Here is a 17,747-nt window from a genome sequence, read left to right on the forward strand (position 1 = left end):
ATACAATAACACTAACTGGACCAAAATGCTATGCTCTGGACCCATCACCTTCTCACTTTTATTCCACTCACACTACACAATCTGTCAGTTTTGCAAAAAAGTCTTCCTTCCATGAATTCATATTTTTTTGTCACAAAATCCAATAAGAAATTATTTCCATTGGTGAGAATAATACATGTTTTTAATCCATGTATTTTGTTGTAATACATGTATTTTAATTCACTTACTTCAACAAATACATTATTTTGTTCTTTTTTTTGGTGAGATAAATGTTAATGTCACTAGATTTGTCATTTTTATGTTTTTAATGTATTTTCTTGGATTACGCATTCAATGGAGGTCAATCAATTCTTGATCTTTTGGTTATTTGATCCGTGAATACTGGTATAGTTTGGGTGGGTTTCTACATGCCCTGTACCTGTTTGTAAAATTGTTTGCTTGAATAGCTTTCAGTTTCATAGTTATTCGTACATTAGGATTTCAAGTTTCAACCATCAATTTCGTTTGTTTATGCTTATTTATATCTATACATCATTGTGTTTACGGATGTATGATGCATGTCTAGGCCCTTTTAATAAGATCAATTGATGTTTAATGCATTTGAAGATTTTGATGCCGTAATCTAGTTTGGTGAATACTTACGTTTGGTTTTCATATTGTTATGTAGACAAAGATGCCACGTTTGCCTATTGAAAACAGAAGACGCAAAAAATATCGAGGGCAAAGCCAGATTTTATCAGGAATGATAATGGTTGTTATTGCACTGTTTATGATGTGGTACCAGTTAATATTCATTCATCTCAAAAGTAGAAGACGCCAAATAAAATCAAAAGAAGAAAAAGTCACTGAGCGCGTGCAACACTTATTCAATTTGACTAGGGAGAGTGATGCTTATTGTATTAGCGAACTTCGTATGGATAGACGAACATTTGGGATATTATGTGAAATGATTAGAGACACTGGAGGTTTGAAAGCTACAAGAAACATGTCAATAGAAGAAATTGTTGCCATGTTTGTATATGTTTTGGCTCACCACAAGAAAAGTAGAACAATTTGTGGTCTATTTTGGAGAAGTAGAGAAACGGTGAGTCGTCAATTTAATCTTTGCCTCCTAGCAGTTTTGAAATTGCATACTATATTACTTAAGAAGCCTGAGCCTATTACCGAAGATTGCACAGATGAGAGATGGAAATGTTTTAAGGTAATTCAAACATTAAAATACAATCATTTAATAAAATGTATGTTTTCATCTAAACTATCCAATATAGACATTTTAACTCATTTATATTTTTTATTTTTGTTAAAATAGAATTGTTTAGGTGCCTTAGATGGGACATTAATAGATGTGACACCACCCACCGAACAAAAATCAAGATACCGAACGAGAAAAGGAAGTATTGCAACGAATGTATTAGGGGTTTGTTCTCCTAATATGCAATTTATCTATGTCTTGCCTGGTTGGGAAGGTTCGGCACATGATGGTCGTGTGCTTCGAAATGCTATCTCTAGACCAAATGGTCTTAGAGTCCCACAAGGTAAACATATATTGCAGTATTCAATACCATTCAATCAATTTTTTTTCAAAAATAAGGTAGTCTAGTATTAATTTGTACATGATTGAATTTTGAAGGTTGTTATTACTTGGTGGATGCTGGATATTGTAATGCTGATGGATTTCTTGCCCCTTATCGAGGGCAAAGATATCACCTTAATGAATTCAATGGTTATCGACCACAAAGACCAGAGGAATATTTCAACATGAAACATTCTAAAGCTAGAAATATCATAGAAAGATGTTTTGGATTGCTAAAAGGAAGGTGGAAGATTCTAGCATCCCCTTCATTTTTTCCAATTCAAACACAAGTGCGAATAATTATGGCATGTTGTCTGCTGCACAACTTGATAAGGAAGTTCATGACTTTTGATCCACAAGAATTACTACAAAGTGAAGAAAATGAAAGTGAAGATGAAGACAGTGATGAAGAAGTAGAGTACATATCCACTATTTTGCCAAGTGATCAATGGGCAAATTTTAGAAATAATTTAGCACATGAAATGTTTGACAATTGGAGGGCTGGACTTAGTATTTAGCTATGAATGGATGTTTAGCTCTTAGACTCGTTAAATTTGGATTGACATTTGATGTACTCTTGTAGTGGATTTGTGAATTAGATTGACACTTGATGTATGTTCTTTTAAATTTGGATTGACTTTTAATTGTATGTTCTTTTATGTGTTTTGTTATATTATAAATTTCAGTTATATGCTATTGTGTATCAAAATTAATTGATAGATATGGGTTGACTTCTAAATGATAGGATGGAGAATGATGAAATTGTACGTGAAAGAGGGAAAAATAAATGTTTTTGGACTGGTGAAGAGGTAAAAGTGCTCATAGAATCATTGCAAGAGTTGGCTTGTGATCCAATGTGGAAATCAGATGGAGGATTTAAAAATAATTATATGAGCGAATTGCTTAAAATTATCTTGCGTAAGCAACCTACTTTTACCAAACAAGTCAGCCCACATATTGAATCAAAAGTTAAGTGGCTGAAAAATAGGTTCCATGCAATTGTTGAAATGTGCAAAGAAAGTGGTTGTAGTTGGAATGATGCTGAGAAAAAGATTTCTTGTGAAAAACAGTGGTATGATGATTGGTGCAAGGTAAGAAATTGATTACTTTTTACATTCTGATATGTTCTTTTTCAACCTTTTATTAAGATTATCATTTATCTTTCTATTCTATCTCTAGACTCATAAGGATGCGAAGGGCCTTTGGGATGTCAAATTTCCATATTTAGGAGATCTTGAAATTGTATATGGAAGAGACAGAGCCACTGGAAATGTTGCTGAAGATTTTGCACAAGCTGTCCAAGATATGGAAGATGTCCAAAATTTGGAGGAAGGAGATGAAGGGCTTGATGCTATGTCAAACTCGGATAATGATAAGGTAGAAGAAGATGAAGTAAATTCCATGGAGCAATCAACTCAACCAAGCTCAACAAGCACAAGAAATTCCAAGAAACAAAAGAAACAATCCCCTCCCATTGCAAATGTGTCAAAAAAAATGAAATCTGCATCAACAACAAGGGGTGATCTTGATGCATCATTGCAACTTCTCACCAGCAAATTTGGAGATTTCGTGGAGGGAATTCAAGCTAATTTCACAACTATGGCAGCAGCCATGTCAAATGAGGATAAACGTGAGCAATTGGTCTCCGATAGAAGAGATCAAGTTGTTGCTGAGTTAATGAAACTTGCTTTACCGAGTGGAGATGTAATGAATGCAGCCGACATACTTTCGGAGCAGATTTCCAAGCTTCATGTGTTCTACAATCTTCCTGCAGAAATGAAACGACAATATGTAATTAACCTCCTTTATCCTCCATCTACTCGCTGAAATAAAATTATTGTTAGCTGGAAAGTGATGATTTGATGGCAATTTCTTTTTGTTATGGTGATTGTTAGATGGTTATATGATTAGTCTTTTGGAGATTGTGGACATTGAGTGGCACTCTCGACTGGATTAGACAATTGATTTGTATTTGGTATGGTTAGCTTTTGTGATTTGAGTCTCCTTCTTTTGTTCATATATGTAAGGAGAGATCTATTTCATATCATTATCTAACGTAGGAACCACAAACGACTTGTTAATGGAGTAAATTTCCAAAAAGAAAGAGTTTTTAAACTAACTTCCTAAAGGTTGGCAATTTTTTAGTCTCTTCCCAAAGGGTGAAAAACACATTCAAGAAATGCGTTCTTCCAAATAAAAATGCAACTTTCAAATACGTTATTTTAATTTTCATAAATTTGTTTAAATATAAAAAATTGGTTAAATAGCGTATTAAATACAAAACCTGCTAATTTCCCATAAAGAGCTGGTATCTTATGAGTAATTTCTTTTTTTTTTTTAACTTTCACATATTTAATTTATGTTAAATACAAAACATACTAGTTTTCCTTTGGGCGCTATTTAATCAATTTTTTCCATAAAGAGTTGGTACAAAACATACTACAAAACCTGCCAGTTTCCCTTAAAGAGCTGGTATCTTATGGGCAAATTTTTTTTTTTAACTTTCACATATTTAATTTATGTTAAATACAAAACATACTAGTTTTCCTTTGGGCACTATTTAATCAATTTTTTCCATAAAGCTGGTACAAAACCTGCCAGTTTCCCATAAAGAGCTGGTATCTTATGGGCTATTTAACCAATTTTTCATATTTAAACAAATTTCCAAAACATAAAATAACGTATTTGAAAGTTGCGTTTTTATTTGGAAGAACACATTCCTTGGATGCATTTTTCACCCTTTGAGAAGAGACTCAAAAATCGTCACCTTTTGGGTGATTGTTTAAAAACTCCTTTTTTTGGGAATTTACTCCTTGTTAATGCAGCCACTATATTTATTTTCTGGTATTAATTTTTTTATTATTTATGATTTTCTTATGTTTTATCAAAAAGTTAATAACTATTGTAGTTACAATTATGAAAATGTTAATTTGTCGTATGTGTAATTCTTTTGTTTTAGAAGAATTGTTATATCAGGGGTAAATTTGGAATTTAATTGCATTTAATTCCGAAACACTCATCAAACCAAGCATCAGGAATTGGAATAATGCTAATTCCAATGTGTGAACCAAGCAAGATATTGGAATGAAAAGTTTTAATTCCAAAACCAGAGTCTATGATTCCAATTACAATTACAATTCCTAAACTTGAACCAAGCGCCCCCTTAAGATTGCCGACCTGTTTGAATCTCTTTGGAATTCCCTTCAAATTTTGTCAAGCAATTCATGGACAATTTCCAATAATCTCATTAATAAAAATTTGCTTGTTTTTCTTATCAAAAAATATAGGCTCTATATGTATTAGATGCTTTTGAAAGTATTTTTGAAATACTATACTATAACATTGTATATGAAAAACTTTCACTATAATTATATGTTGGAGTGTTTTTAAAATTTAAAATTTTATGAAAATATTTTTTAAAAATTAGAAAAAATCACTACTGATCCCCCCCTTCCTCTTCCTCCTTCCTCCTCCATCTCCACCACCACACTGCCCCTCCTCTCTCCTCCCCCTCCCTCTTCCTCTTTCTCTCTCTTCCTCTTCCTCTCCTCCTCCCCTCCTCCATCCTCCTCGTCCCTCCTCCCCTCACCTCCCTTCCCCCCCCCTCTCCCCATCTGTTTGCTTTTTTTTTTTTTTGTATTTTTATAAGTTGTATTTGAGAATTGACATATGTATTTTTGAAGTCATTTTTTATGTTTGTTACTGTAAACTCCATAAACAAAAATAGTTTAAGAAAAAAAGGGTATATATATATAGTCTTGCCAAGTAATTTGACTTGAAGTCTTTTAGACCACTATAGTACGAAAACTCCAATGGTGAGATTTCATTACAAATATTCTCTAAAAGCTTAAAAGAAACCCTCAAACTGTTAACCATTTCCATTGCCAATATAGCCCGAGTTCTAATTTGTGACAAGTAGCTTTTTGGAAAAAAAAAAATAAAACAGCATTGTTCCAATTTGACCAAATTTCACAACAGATTGTAGAGATCCAAATTAGAATATTGACCCTTATCAACTCCGTTATGCTAAGAAGAGGTTGAGAATTTCTCTACAATGTATTTGCTATAATTTCACAATTTGTAAATGATCAAGTTGAATTGTAACAGTGGCCTAATTGGAGGAATAATTGACGAAAATCAAGTTTTGGGTACAATATGATACCAGCAAAACAAATTATCACGAGGAGTTGATGGTATGGAGTTCGCTATTGATTCAGTCCTATACCTCAAACTATTTATATACGTACTTAAAAATCTTTTCAACTAAATGCTCCATAGAGTATCAAAGGCAACAAAATTATGATATAAAAATGCTGAAAAAGGAGGCCTGAAAAACAAACCGAATACAAGTTTTGAAAGTTCATCAAGTTAACTATACATGTCGAAAGGAAAGCCTGCTTGGTGAATCGATGCTGACAATGAGTTCATCCTCTGCACCAGATTCATCACTCGAGTCATCTCTACCTTGCTTCTCTTTCGAGTTTGAGTCTTCAACGTGAGGATCGCGTTCTGACACTGCTAATTTCTTTCCAATGGTAGAGGACCCTTCCGATTTGGCAGAAAAAAGAGGCCTCACATAATTTGATGGAACTCTTGGGTATGAGTGACTGTAAGATGGCTTCAAACCACTCCCAGAAAACCTTTGAGCATTCCCAGGGGCATTGTTTATCTGATGCATGTGTAGCATATTCACAAAGTCAATAGTCAATGTGAAAAGATTTCAGATATTATGTCCTGTGAATTTTCAATGCTCAAGTGCAGACTAGATCAAAGACTCCATTGTGGCATATCAAGGAGATGCTTATTTAGAGCTGAAGATAGACGGGAACTAAAGAAGTGATTCAGCACTATTTGAAGTCGCCATTTGTCCATCACTTCTGTTTCTTTTAAATTTGTTTATGCATACTCGCATCAAATCAATAGAGGTATGGAATGCCCAGACAATGAAGCAGTTCTTAACCAGTTTACAGATTTTCAGTCCTTAGGCAAGCTACAACTCAAACACTAGAAGAATATTAAGAATGTTCTAAATGAATTTTCTTTAAACTTGAGCAGTGGTTAGCATCCGTGGAATTTACCAGAAGAAAAAGCTATTGGTGGAAGTGTATAAAATGAACCACATGATATAAGATGAAAAAGTTGGGACTTACCATGCTTCCAAAGATGCTCGGGTGGATAGCTCCAGCAGATAAGTTGTTCTTTTTTTCATTAGCCTTCTCTGGATCATTCTGATGATGTCTTATCTTGTAGAATTCTTCAGGCCAACTCATAAGACCACCATGCTCTCCAGTTAGAGAACCAGAAGGGTGATCAACTGAATGAGATATTAGTGATGATGATCTCCTCAGAAGAGTTCTATTGGCTTCAAATCCAGCAATGTCAACCAAGATTACCCTTGCCCTTGTCTCCACTTGATACCAGGTTGCTTGATGAGAAAAACTGTCTGCTCCAGCACCTCTTTCTTTATAGAAATAGCATAGAAGTATCAAAACGAAGGCCAACAACTTTCCCTCAAATCCTAGCTCTTCTTTTTTTGTCTAGATTTTTTATTCTGTTATCCTTAGAATTAGCTCTTACAACTCTGGATCAAGCGAAAAGGACATCTTATTCGCATAACAAGAAACAAACATCAGTGACCAAAATTACCAATATATTGGATAAAGATGAAAAATATGAGGCACCTCTTGTTAAGTCTCCATGAGATATCACATGTTCATTTCATGTGATTACTCAAGGAAATAGAAATTCTGGCATAGCAAGTTTAGACATGTTTTGATTGTTTTCCTACCAACAAAGAAAATGTATTTCGTTGATGCAATGATCCATAACATGAAGTTAGACAAAAAGATCTTTATAAAGAGATTCAACCACTCAATAAGAGAAGAACATCTTAGTCCATTCAAAAAATATCATCCCTGTGAAAACAACAAAGAAATGGAACAGAAGAAGTTCTCTTGAGCCTTGTAACATCCACTTAGAAATTTAGAAAGAAAAATAGAGCCTCGCAACCAAAAGAACAAAGGTAAAGAACGTGACTTATGTAGCACATTATCCATATAGGGAAAAAACAAGTATATCAACTGTGCTATAGTAGAATACTAGATTTGAAGGGAGCTTAAGCCTTCCAGGGATCAAGAAAACTAATAACCAATATGATTAATCATATGGCATAAGAATATAATGAGAGACTTTAAAATGGTAAAGTGGCACATGAATGTATAATAAGAAAGATGAAATGGCAACACCAAAAAAAAAAGTTACCTCCAACACAGCAAAAAACAATTCTGACGGGACCGAACAAGAAAACTGTAAGTTATTCTTTTTGCTCATTGCAATGCAAGAATACATAAGCTACGTAGCCACCAAGATAATGAAAGGGAAATCAAAAAGCAATTCTAAATACAGGTGACTTAAGGCTGATAAACATAACCATAACCATCTTGGCATGCTTTCCAATTAGCCAAACATCATTGTGTATGTGTATCTTGCATGGTCAAAGAATTCTTTGCAAGAATTTTAGAAGATCAAGGTCCACGTAAGCACGCAAATGGAACCCGTATACCTTACAAATTTATTCAAGAATCAACAGATACAAACCATCATATTTACAAGACCCAACTCCGAGCTTAGCAAAGAAGTGCAAATCATAATCTAAAAATGAAGATAGTAAATAAATTAATCTTCTCTGAGTACTTCATAAGTAGCAATCGTCTAATGAGGTGGTTGGTTGTTCAACATGGTATTACAACAGAGAAAAAAATGTCCAGGGTCCAATATGTAAAGAAAGCATTTGGCCTTCACTTGAAGAGGCATAATGTAATTATAGTCCAAAACAGGTTTAATATTATGTTGTAAAGACTGTTTGGTTCAAGTGCTGGTGACTAAGGGTGGCAACGGGGCGGGTGCCAGCGGGGTAGAAATGGGCGGGGGCGGGTGCACAAAATTTCCACCAGCCTTAAAACGGGGCGGGGGGTGGGGCAGGTGCATACAATTAAATATATATATATAAATAAAATACAAACCTAGGTGCTATTTCACTCTTGCCTCTCGAGGTTGATGAAGAGCAAATGTTCTGAAGTTGTTGAGCTAGGTTAATGAAAAGAAAAGCTGGAGTTATTGTTGAGTGGTTTTAGTTTGTTGAATATGAGAAATCAATTTGACTGAGTTTGTTGAATAGGGGAATGTAACTTGACTTCTTGTGTTTTGTTTCCATCTTAACAGCTTTTTAATCCTATTTAACATTGTTTACAATTGTGTTATTGTAAGTAAACATTTAAGTTGATTTCTTCCCCCAGCGAAACGGGGCGCGGGGGTTGAGGGGCAAGGGGCGGGGGACAGGGGGAGTTATTTGACACCCCTACTGGTGACTGAGGGAACCAGACCAACTTCAATTTATAAAGAAAGTACAAACTAGAGGGGAGAAAAAAGGAACTCGCAAGTGTCAGCTTACTTATTACCAAACAAATTCAAGATATCAATGCTTAAGCTTCCTTGAGTTCGGATTACTCAAGCAAAGTTTCCTATTTTGAGATGTCATGAACTGTTTAACAGTTTCCTTATCTGGAAGCTAGTTTCGAGAGTTTATACATCATACTCTAGACCAATAACTAGTACTGTGTAATAAGGTAAAAAAATGCAGTAATGCCTGCCCCACAAGTTATCTAGATTTTCTTTCACAGTAGTTATATTCTCAACTTTCTAAAGCATTAAGGCAACTCAAATACTGTCATGCATAATGCAGAAGTATGTCTTATGACAGACCAGCATATGATATGATTAAAACCATGTACCAGAAGAAACTTGGTTAATCAGTCATCCAACCTGTCAGATCCAGCCAATCCTTAGCTGAATTTGGATTCCAAATGTTCATCCTATTATTAGTCATCAAGACTTTTGGGAATAGCCTATGCTTATACTTGTGAATCTGAGGACTAGCATCTCTGTGGCATCAATAAATGAGGTATTCAGGCACATGGTAATAACCAATAAGCCATCATTCATGTTAGATAACAGATTTTGTTTGGGTGGGACTTAATTGACTGATCAGTTGTCATTGAGTATCAAAATTCTATTTTACATTGGCTGGTTTCAGTAAATGGATGTAGCAGGCTAACTATATTCCAACTGACACCATCACATTTTCTAAACTAACTTGCTTTGTCTCTTAGTACTCCACTATCATCATCCAAACTATATATAATTAATGTACTACATTTTTCAAATAATGTGATGATTTGATAACCATAATGAACTGTTAGTAAAATAAAAACTCAAAAATAGAGACACGTCAATCAAACAACTTAAGAATTATGAGAAAAATAAAAATTCAAAAACAGAGACGTCAATCAATCAACTTAAAATACAGTAGTAATGCATGCATCTATCCGTCCGTCTGCCACTCTGCAAGATCCCCAAAAAAAAGAAAAGAAAGGTAAAAAAGGTATCAGTATGTGCACATTTTAAATACCTGATCTTTCAGACCTTCGAAAGCTTTGATCCCCATATGGACATAATGCTGCTGGAGAAGTAAGCAATTCTCCTTGGAAACCTTGAGCTTTTATGAAGCCCTCCAACAGAAACCCAACAGAATGGTGAGGTATTTCAAAAGTTTCTCCTCTAATGTATATAGACATTCTTGATTTTTGTGCAACAAGAGCTCTCAGATCTTGCATTGTTGTTTTCTCAAATATCTGGGGAAGCAAGAGTTTGGAAAGAATGATAACACTTTCCTGCAGAAAAAGGGGAAATGACTAAATTGAGAAAGACAAAATTCTAAAGATAGTCGATAACAAATTCGCATGCGAATATATGTTTCAACATATTGTTGAACAAGATCAGAGGTAATTAATTTGTGCCAAATAGAAAGATGAACAATACAAACTACCACGCTTGTTACAATAGCAAAATCTTGTTAGGCAATTTTTTTGTGTTACTGGATACACACTATGTAAATAGCATAATAAAACAAAAAGCGAGTGAGAAAATTTTACATTTAAACATAAGAATACACACCTATAATGCATATAAACTATGCATCAGAACTGAGCTGTTGCCTTAGCTTGTTAGCACTTGGAAGATAACAATACTGATAAAATTTGCATGTCTTAGCACATACAACTGCCAAGCAGCTTTCTTCTAGTCCTCATTTCTACCCATTTTTTGTCCCTTTTTTTATATCTTAAATATGAATTTCAGAACAGCATTGTTCACACACTGCAGAGTGTTCTGGAAGATATGAATCTACCCAAGGTGACCAGATCAACCTGTGTTACTGATAACAAAAGGTACATGTAATTGAACAACATCCTCACAATGCCCTGTCAAGGTAGTACGTAATTAAACTCTAGCTTCTTATATATGTGTTTTGCTTATGAACCCTTAAAAACATCTAATAACTCAATCAGCTAAACTGCCTACTTACTTTACATCCCATTTTCTAATCATTTGTTCTAAAATTCCTCTTCAGCAATTTGACAATTAACTACAAAATGCCTCTTTTTTCTCATGAACAGCAGGTGTAGATGCAATCTTCACAGTTTCTTTTCACACACCAATTGCAGATTAGACAGATAAAAGAAATGTGCAACTACAGATCCAAGTGCAGCTGAAGGATGGTATACCTGCCAAAAGAAATCTTCTACAGCAGGATCAGATTTGAGTGCAGCAAGTATCTTGTCAGCTTCAATGAAGACACAGAGAACCACTGAATCCGTCACAATGTCACATATGCAAGGCTTTCCAGCAAGCACTTCATACAAGCCCAAAGTACTCCCATGTGTAAATGTTGGATGCAAGCAATGCTTATTTCCTATGCTCTTACTTGTCCACTGTAAAAAATCAATTCTCATGTGCTAGATTCTTGTTTCGGAAGTCTCAACAGATTAATCGAAGAAGTATTGTGCTCAATGTGTAAAACAACCATAAGATCTGTTCATTACCTTCACCACTCCACTTGAAATCAGCCATACACCACTAGGCTTGGATCCCTCCCTATAAAGAGTTGTGCCACGAAGTTTCATTATTTCTTTAGTGGAACCAACAAATGTCTCACGCACTGCAGAAGGAAGGGCTCCCAACAAGGTATTTGCATTAATTAAGTCATGTACCTTTGGAATTTTTACCAAAGGAGGATTTCTTAAAAGCCTTTTCAAGTCAGTCTGCATAAAACATCAAGTGATCTATGTCAACTGTGAGGAAAGATTTAAAATCATAATTTAATAAAAAGATGATATAATACCTGGACAGTGTCATGAAGGTGAACCATCTCCTTTTCTTCCAACAAGCCAATCTTTTCAAGATTATGGACATAATCGATTAAGTGATTCAGTACTGAATATGTTACTTGTCTATTTTTTACGACACGTAGAACCTGGAGAAGACATTAACTAAGATTGTTGAATTCAAAAGATCTAGAACAAAGTAAGCAAAACTATTTAGAACCTTGTGAGCAAGAAAAAGATGGAGGGAATTCATGGTTCCTGTGATACTTTGAAGAGGAGATTCCTAGAAAAGAAAAAGGACAATACAGTATATAGAAAGGAAATAGAGATAATCTAACTCCAACCACATTTCATGCAAATTAAGAAAAATAAACATGTTTGACGATTTATCAGATGTTCTTAATGGAAAAATTGCATTCAGACAATAAAAACTGCAAATGCACAAACCTGAGGAAATGAAAGACGAACTTCTTCCAGAAACCTCTTTGCTTCTTCTCCTTCTTCCTCACTTTCCCTGATTACAAGGGATGCAATTTCACTATCTCCTGCAGTCATAATACGGTAATGATATTTAAGAAGCTATTATTGAATAGGAGGTACTATTATAGAAATGCAAAATGCAGATCTATGAGACATCAAACAGATGGAACGGAGTTAATAATTAGAGAAGTTGAGTCTTCTAGGTTCCAACAATATTATCAGACTATATTTTGAATAGAAAAGACACAAGTTGCATATGTAAAATAGCCAAATACAATTAGAAAGTTTCGATCCTTGGGACAGGCTTTCTAGACTTGGATTAAATCATAAGGAAAAATGAGAAACAGCTTTGAGCTTTAGGAACTTTTATTGAAAGGAGTTCATAAACGAATTTTAGAGAATTAAATTAACAAGCAGGAGAAATGGAGAAGCTGCAACGATGTACAATACTTCAATTTAACTAAATCCTTGATCCTAATAACACAATTTAGAAGCATTGACTTGGACCAATTTGTTTAATTCAAGAGAAATTTATACATTATTTGCATACTTCAAATGAAATGTTACCTAGATGTTGGAGGGAAGAGGGAGGGGGGCTGGCAGAGTTGGTGGGAATGGGCTGGCAGGGTGGGAAGGGGGGGGATGGGGGACTGGAAGGGACTGGGTGGATGGGGGAAGGTAGGGAAAGAGGGGGAAGATGGCTGGGGCAGTGGTGGAGGGTGGAGGAGGATGTTGGAGGGAAGGTGGTAGAGAGGGGCAGAGGGGTGTGTGGTTTTGGGTATTTTTGAATGTTTTGGGTGTTTTTAGTAGGGTTACTCTAGATGAGGAGTGCAAACGAATCGTGCTTAATCGAGTAGCTCGTGAGCTTGCTCGGTCAAAGCTCGAGTTCGAACTTTGTCAGCAGATCGAGTTACTTAACGAGTCGAGCTCAAGCTTAACATATGAAACTCGAAACTTGTCAAGCTTAATCGAGCTTAATCAAGCTTCACATATATAGGTTTTTTTAATTTTTTTTATTAGCATGTAATGTCTATTTTGTCCTGTGCTTAAAATTATATAAAATATAAATTTACATTTTTTAAGCTCAATTAGGCTCGATTGGACTCGATAAGCATGAACTCGAGTTCGAGTTCGAGTAATGCAAAATAAAATCAAGCTTGAGCTCGAACCTAACTTTCAAGAGCTCGAGCTCAAGTTTTTTAACTCGAGCTCAACTCAACTCCATTAGACCCCTACTCTAGATGTGTGTTAAAATGTTTTTCCGGAACAGGGTAACCAAAAAGACCCCTAGTAACTAGTAGCATTCTATCTGTAGTCTTATAAACTACTAGAACATGACTTATGTGTTCAATGTGGCATACACCTGAAGTGTCACCATGACCACCATGAAGGCCCTAGTGCCCTCAAGCCCCAAACTAACCAGTCAAAGTTACAACCATGCAAAGCTGAGCAGAACTCCACAGGCAGCTAACAGAGAATTTAAAGGTGGTTCCTCCCCATATTGTTTGTAGCACTTAATCCCGTAGAGTACTTGGCTCCCAAATAGTAAACATGGTCTGATACCAAATCAAGTGACCTAGGTGTGTGGCAGCCGAATAATTTTTGTGACAAACCAGTGGCCCAATATGCTTAATCCATGTTATTACTAACACTCAACCTGTTGTCACGCAAAATAACCAAACATGACTAACATATCTCATGTGGGATGCTTGAGGTACCATACCCAAAATCAGTTAGTAGCCTTATCTGGACAAGATCCAAGTTTCTAAAAGGTAGCGAGTCTTTTCCTACTTGCAATTTGAAAACTACAATGCCTCCTAGATATAACCATGCATCACAGGGATAAGAAATCTTCTTCTAGATGATCAGTAAGAAAAGGAGGGTTGTTTAATAAATGCTTCAAGTAACAAATTTTGAGGTGAAATTTTCTTTGGGAAATTTCGTTGAGAAGAACATACTTCCAGAGTTACTGAAACAAATGGGGCACTAAGAGTACAAACATGTAATTTAGAAGGAATAGAAGAGGATCAGCCAAAGGAGGAATCCAATTGACTATAATAAAGTCAAAAGGAGATACTGACAAACAGATGACAACTGAGAAGAGGATAGAAAAGCAAACAGCAAATTTCAAGAAAGGATATCTGAATTAAGATAAGAACCTAAAAGCAGAATCTCATTATAAATATGAGATAAGATAAAAAGAGAAGCAAATAAAAGATAAAGAAGCATACAGTAAAAGCTGATTTATACAGCAATCCCCAAAGCAAATAATCTTACGACATAGAGGCTGATGGACAAACAATCAACATATGTACACAATTATGACTACATTACTTCTATAAAGATACTACAATCAGAAACAGATTAGATTAATCATGAATGTCAAACTCCATAATATGATACCTTACAGTTTGTTAATCTATGAATACAAAAAACGTCATTAATTGCATCTTAAGAAACATACACAACTGTGACAAGGAGATCACTTATATCAAGCAAGCAAAAGTTATTCAAAAGATGGAGATATGGCCCTAATTTCAAGTTGTGATTGCAAATTATACTGAATCACCACCTCACCTGAAAGCATAAATGAATAGATTGGAGTGTAATTTTTCATTTGAACATGCTAACCTGCCACACACATGCAGTTTGATGGGGGTGGCAGGGAGAATTTAACTTAAGACCTTCAATTGCTCTAAAACAAGTTGACTAATCATTTCCATACCGAACAGTAATTGGCAAAGATTCTCAACCCCACCCATCATAACACATGCACCTGCTCGGCTCAACAAATAAATCCATCTTAACCTTTTAGATCAGGTGATATTCAGGATGATCCAAACACAAAATTCTATAAATTGAAGGACGTGAATACGATTGTTATGCTCTATCCAAGAAACCACGAAGTTCTTACCAATAAAGTCATGTAGTTGCTGTCGAGCAATTCTATGGGCACGTAAAAAGGCAGCAGATATGGAGCATGAAGATTCCAGTCTCTCAACTGTGAAGTATGTGATAATCTTTTGGGAACTATGCTTGTTTGAAGAAATTTGTAATAGTTGGGAATATTCATATAAGATCTTAAGCCTTTCCAATCACACAGAGTCTCATGAGATACCAGGTCAAGGGCTTCATCGACGGATTGCATAAGTAAATTGGCAGTAATTGGGGGTGATCCTTCCTTCATCAAGCATCCCCCAGTAAGCTGCTTGAACACCTACATTTACACATAATTCATTTAATTTAACAGAAACATATCTTGTTTAGCTGAATTTGTATCTCAAAACCAAGTAACAAAGTTCCTTGCTCACACTAAAAACACCAATTATGTAGGCAGAACCCTGCCTATCCAGATAGAAAATGCATTGGAACAGCTATGTCAGAGAGCCAAAGAAGTTTATGGCCAATAAGGCCTCAGAAAGTGCTTTCTCAATGAATGCCCCAGAAACCCAGACATCACCATCAAACTCAAGTTCCCTGTTCCTTTAACCACTTTGGAACAACACAGCGGAGTAATTTTCTCTGTTAGTGGGCTGTCATTTGACATGATTTTGTATCTGTGATATCACCACTTTCAACTTATGTTTACCCCACTCTTCTTTTTCTTTAAGGCTCCCAAACTGCACCTTAGGGGAGAGTTTTTCTTCTCTCAATTGTACAATAATCTCAAATTATCTGTAGAGCTCAGAACACTAGGAATTGATTAATGCAAATACAAGGAGATTTTAAGTTAAAAGTTATTTTACTTTAGTATGGGTTTGAAGTATATATTTTCATTTCTGTAGATTTTGTCCCTTTTCTAAATGCATCAATTGGTTTGTCCTTGGGAAGAGGATGATCTTTGTTAAATTTTGTTGAACTTTGTCTGGTTTGATGGGGGGGGGGGGTTGTTAAAGCGACCACGGATACTAGTTTTTTTGCACTCATTTAGTTGCACTTCAGTAAGTGTGAACCTAAAACATGTACCATACCAAATACGGGAGCCACATAATGCATGGTTTTGGCTGGACAAAGTTGCTGTTCCTGATAATTACAATGTTAAGGGAGGATGGTAGCAGCATGAGATAAATTAAAAATGGAGAAAAAGCAGAAAGAACCCATGAAGGAAAAAGGACAACATGAGAAAGGGAAGGGTTGAAAAAAGGCAGGCCAAGAAGTCTGGTATAGGAGTGATTAGGTTAACACAAAATAGGTTACAGCCCCCAGTAAATGTACTTCTAACAATTTGTTGTCAAGAAACAATTATTTAAAAGGAAAGATTTTCCTGAAAACATGTTCAGACATGTAATTCCAGCTATTTAACCATGGACTGCGGGTACTTATTCCGCTAGTCAGTGCCTGACTATATGATCAGTGGAAGTTCTCCAGAATTTTTTCTGACAAATAATTGAATTTCAAACATTACAGTCTTAAGACTCCTCGTTTGGTGCACAGGATTCGCCTAAAATTGAAAGACCTTTCCAACTTGTCCACTTCATTCACATGTTTGGTATGAGCTTTTTGAGTTCGAAAGGACTTTCACCCTAGAAAGGTCATTCCAACTTTTTCCAGGAAACCCCATTCCTCACAAAATCCCAAGGAAAGCTCTTTCCAACTTTATCCTGGAATGTCCAAAATTATTAAGGTTCAGTTTATCCTCGTACATTTCTTTACCCCCTTACCAAATATTAGGCTTTTGTTAGTTTAATGAATAATTGACCATAATTTTTTTAACAAATGATTCTAGTTGTCTTTAAAATATTTTTCCCTTTTCTTTTTTAAGATATTGTTTTTCTAAACTTCTGTGCAAATCTAATATGGATTTTTTTTTTTTTATCGATAGTGAGAGCCTAATGAAGAGAGAATATGAATGTTCGATTTCATGTAATTCATTTCTTATATGCCGGTTATTATATTGTTAATGAAAACAAAAGCTTAAAATAAATGCTCATATTTCAGAATTAATAAGATACTATAATTGATTTATTTCAATAATTTCAATAAGTATATAAGTTTTTCTTAGTGTACAAAAAGAAAAAGTCAAAGTTCCCCATGTAAGGCAAACAAATAGTAGAGCCCAAATAAATAAAATAAAATAATAAATTTCAGGGTAATTAAGTCAAATTTGTCCATATATTATTCCATTCTAACATCGAAAAATTAGTTATACCAAACATTGAAAATTAGACATTCCATTCTGACTTGCATACCAGAATTTGGATTGAAAAATTTTCTTCCATATTATTCTGGTTAGAAAGGCATTCTAGGTGGAAAAACCTTTCCATTCTAGGCTTTCCGCCATACTAGATGACAGGTGAAAGTAAAGTAAATTTCAAAAAGTTGGAGGCTCCTATATCATATTAGAAATCACTTACCAAAATTAGTAATAAACCCATTTTGGTTATTGTATCCGATGTTATGACTTGTTACAATCAGTTTATCCAGTGAATTTGAAAATGTAATAAAAATTCAAAAATTGGAATTAATCGTCAGAA

At 35.0% G+C, this 17,747-nt stretch overlaps 1 protein-coding gene across 1 annotated transcript in view; it reads right to left on the reverse strand.

Annotated features, from left to right (window-relative positions):
- Positions 1 to 5,700: 5,700 nt before the first annotated feature.
- LOC113751682 (sodium/hydrogen exchanger 8-like) overlaps positions 5,701 to 17,747 on the reverse strand; it is a 29,726-nt gene continuing 17,679 nt past the window's right edge. Inside the window, 10 exon segments of the mRNA XM_027295778.1 lie at positions 5,701 to 6,242; positions 6,724 to 7,034; positions 10,041 to 10,302; positions 11,194 to 11,400; positions 11,512 to 11,730; positions 11,811 to 11,942; positions 12,241 to 12,338; positions 15,188 to 15,298; positions 15,301 to 15,436; positions 15,438 to 15,490. Of these exon segments, the coding sequence (XP_027151579.1) occupies positions 5,946 to 6,242; positions 6,724 to 7,034; positions 10,041 to 10,302; positions 11,194 to 11,400; positions 11,512 to 11,730; positions 11,811 to 11,942; positions 12,241 to 12,338; positions 15,188 to 15,298; positions 15,301 to 15,436; positions 15,438 to 15,490 (1,826 nt within the window). The 3' untranslated portion in view covers positions 5,701 to 5,945.

The sequence above is a fragment of the Coffea eugenioides genome, chromosome 11 (assembly GCF_003713205.1).
Source record: "Coffea eugenioides isolate CCC68of chromosome 11, Ceug_1.0, whole genome shotgun sequence".
Lineage (NCBI taxonomy): Eukaryota > Viridiplantae > Streptophyta > Magnoliopsida > Gentianales > Rubiaceae > Coffea > Coffea eugenioides.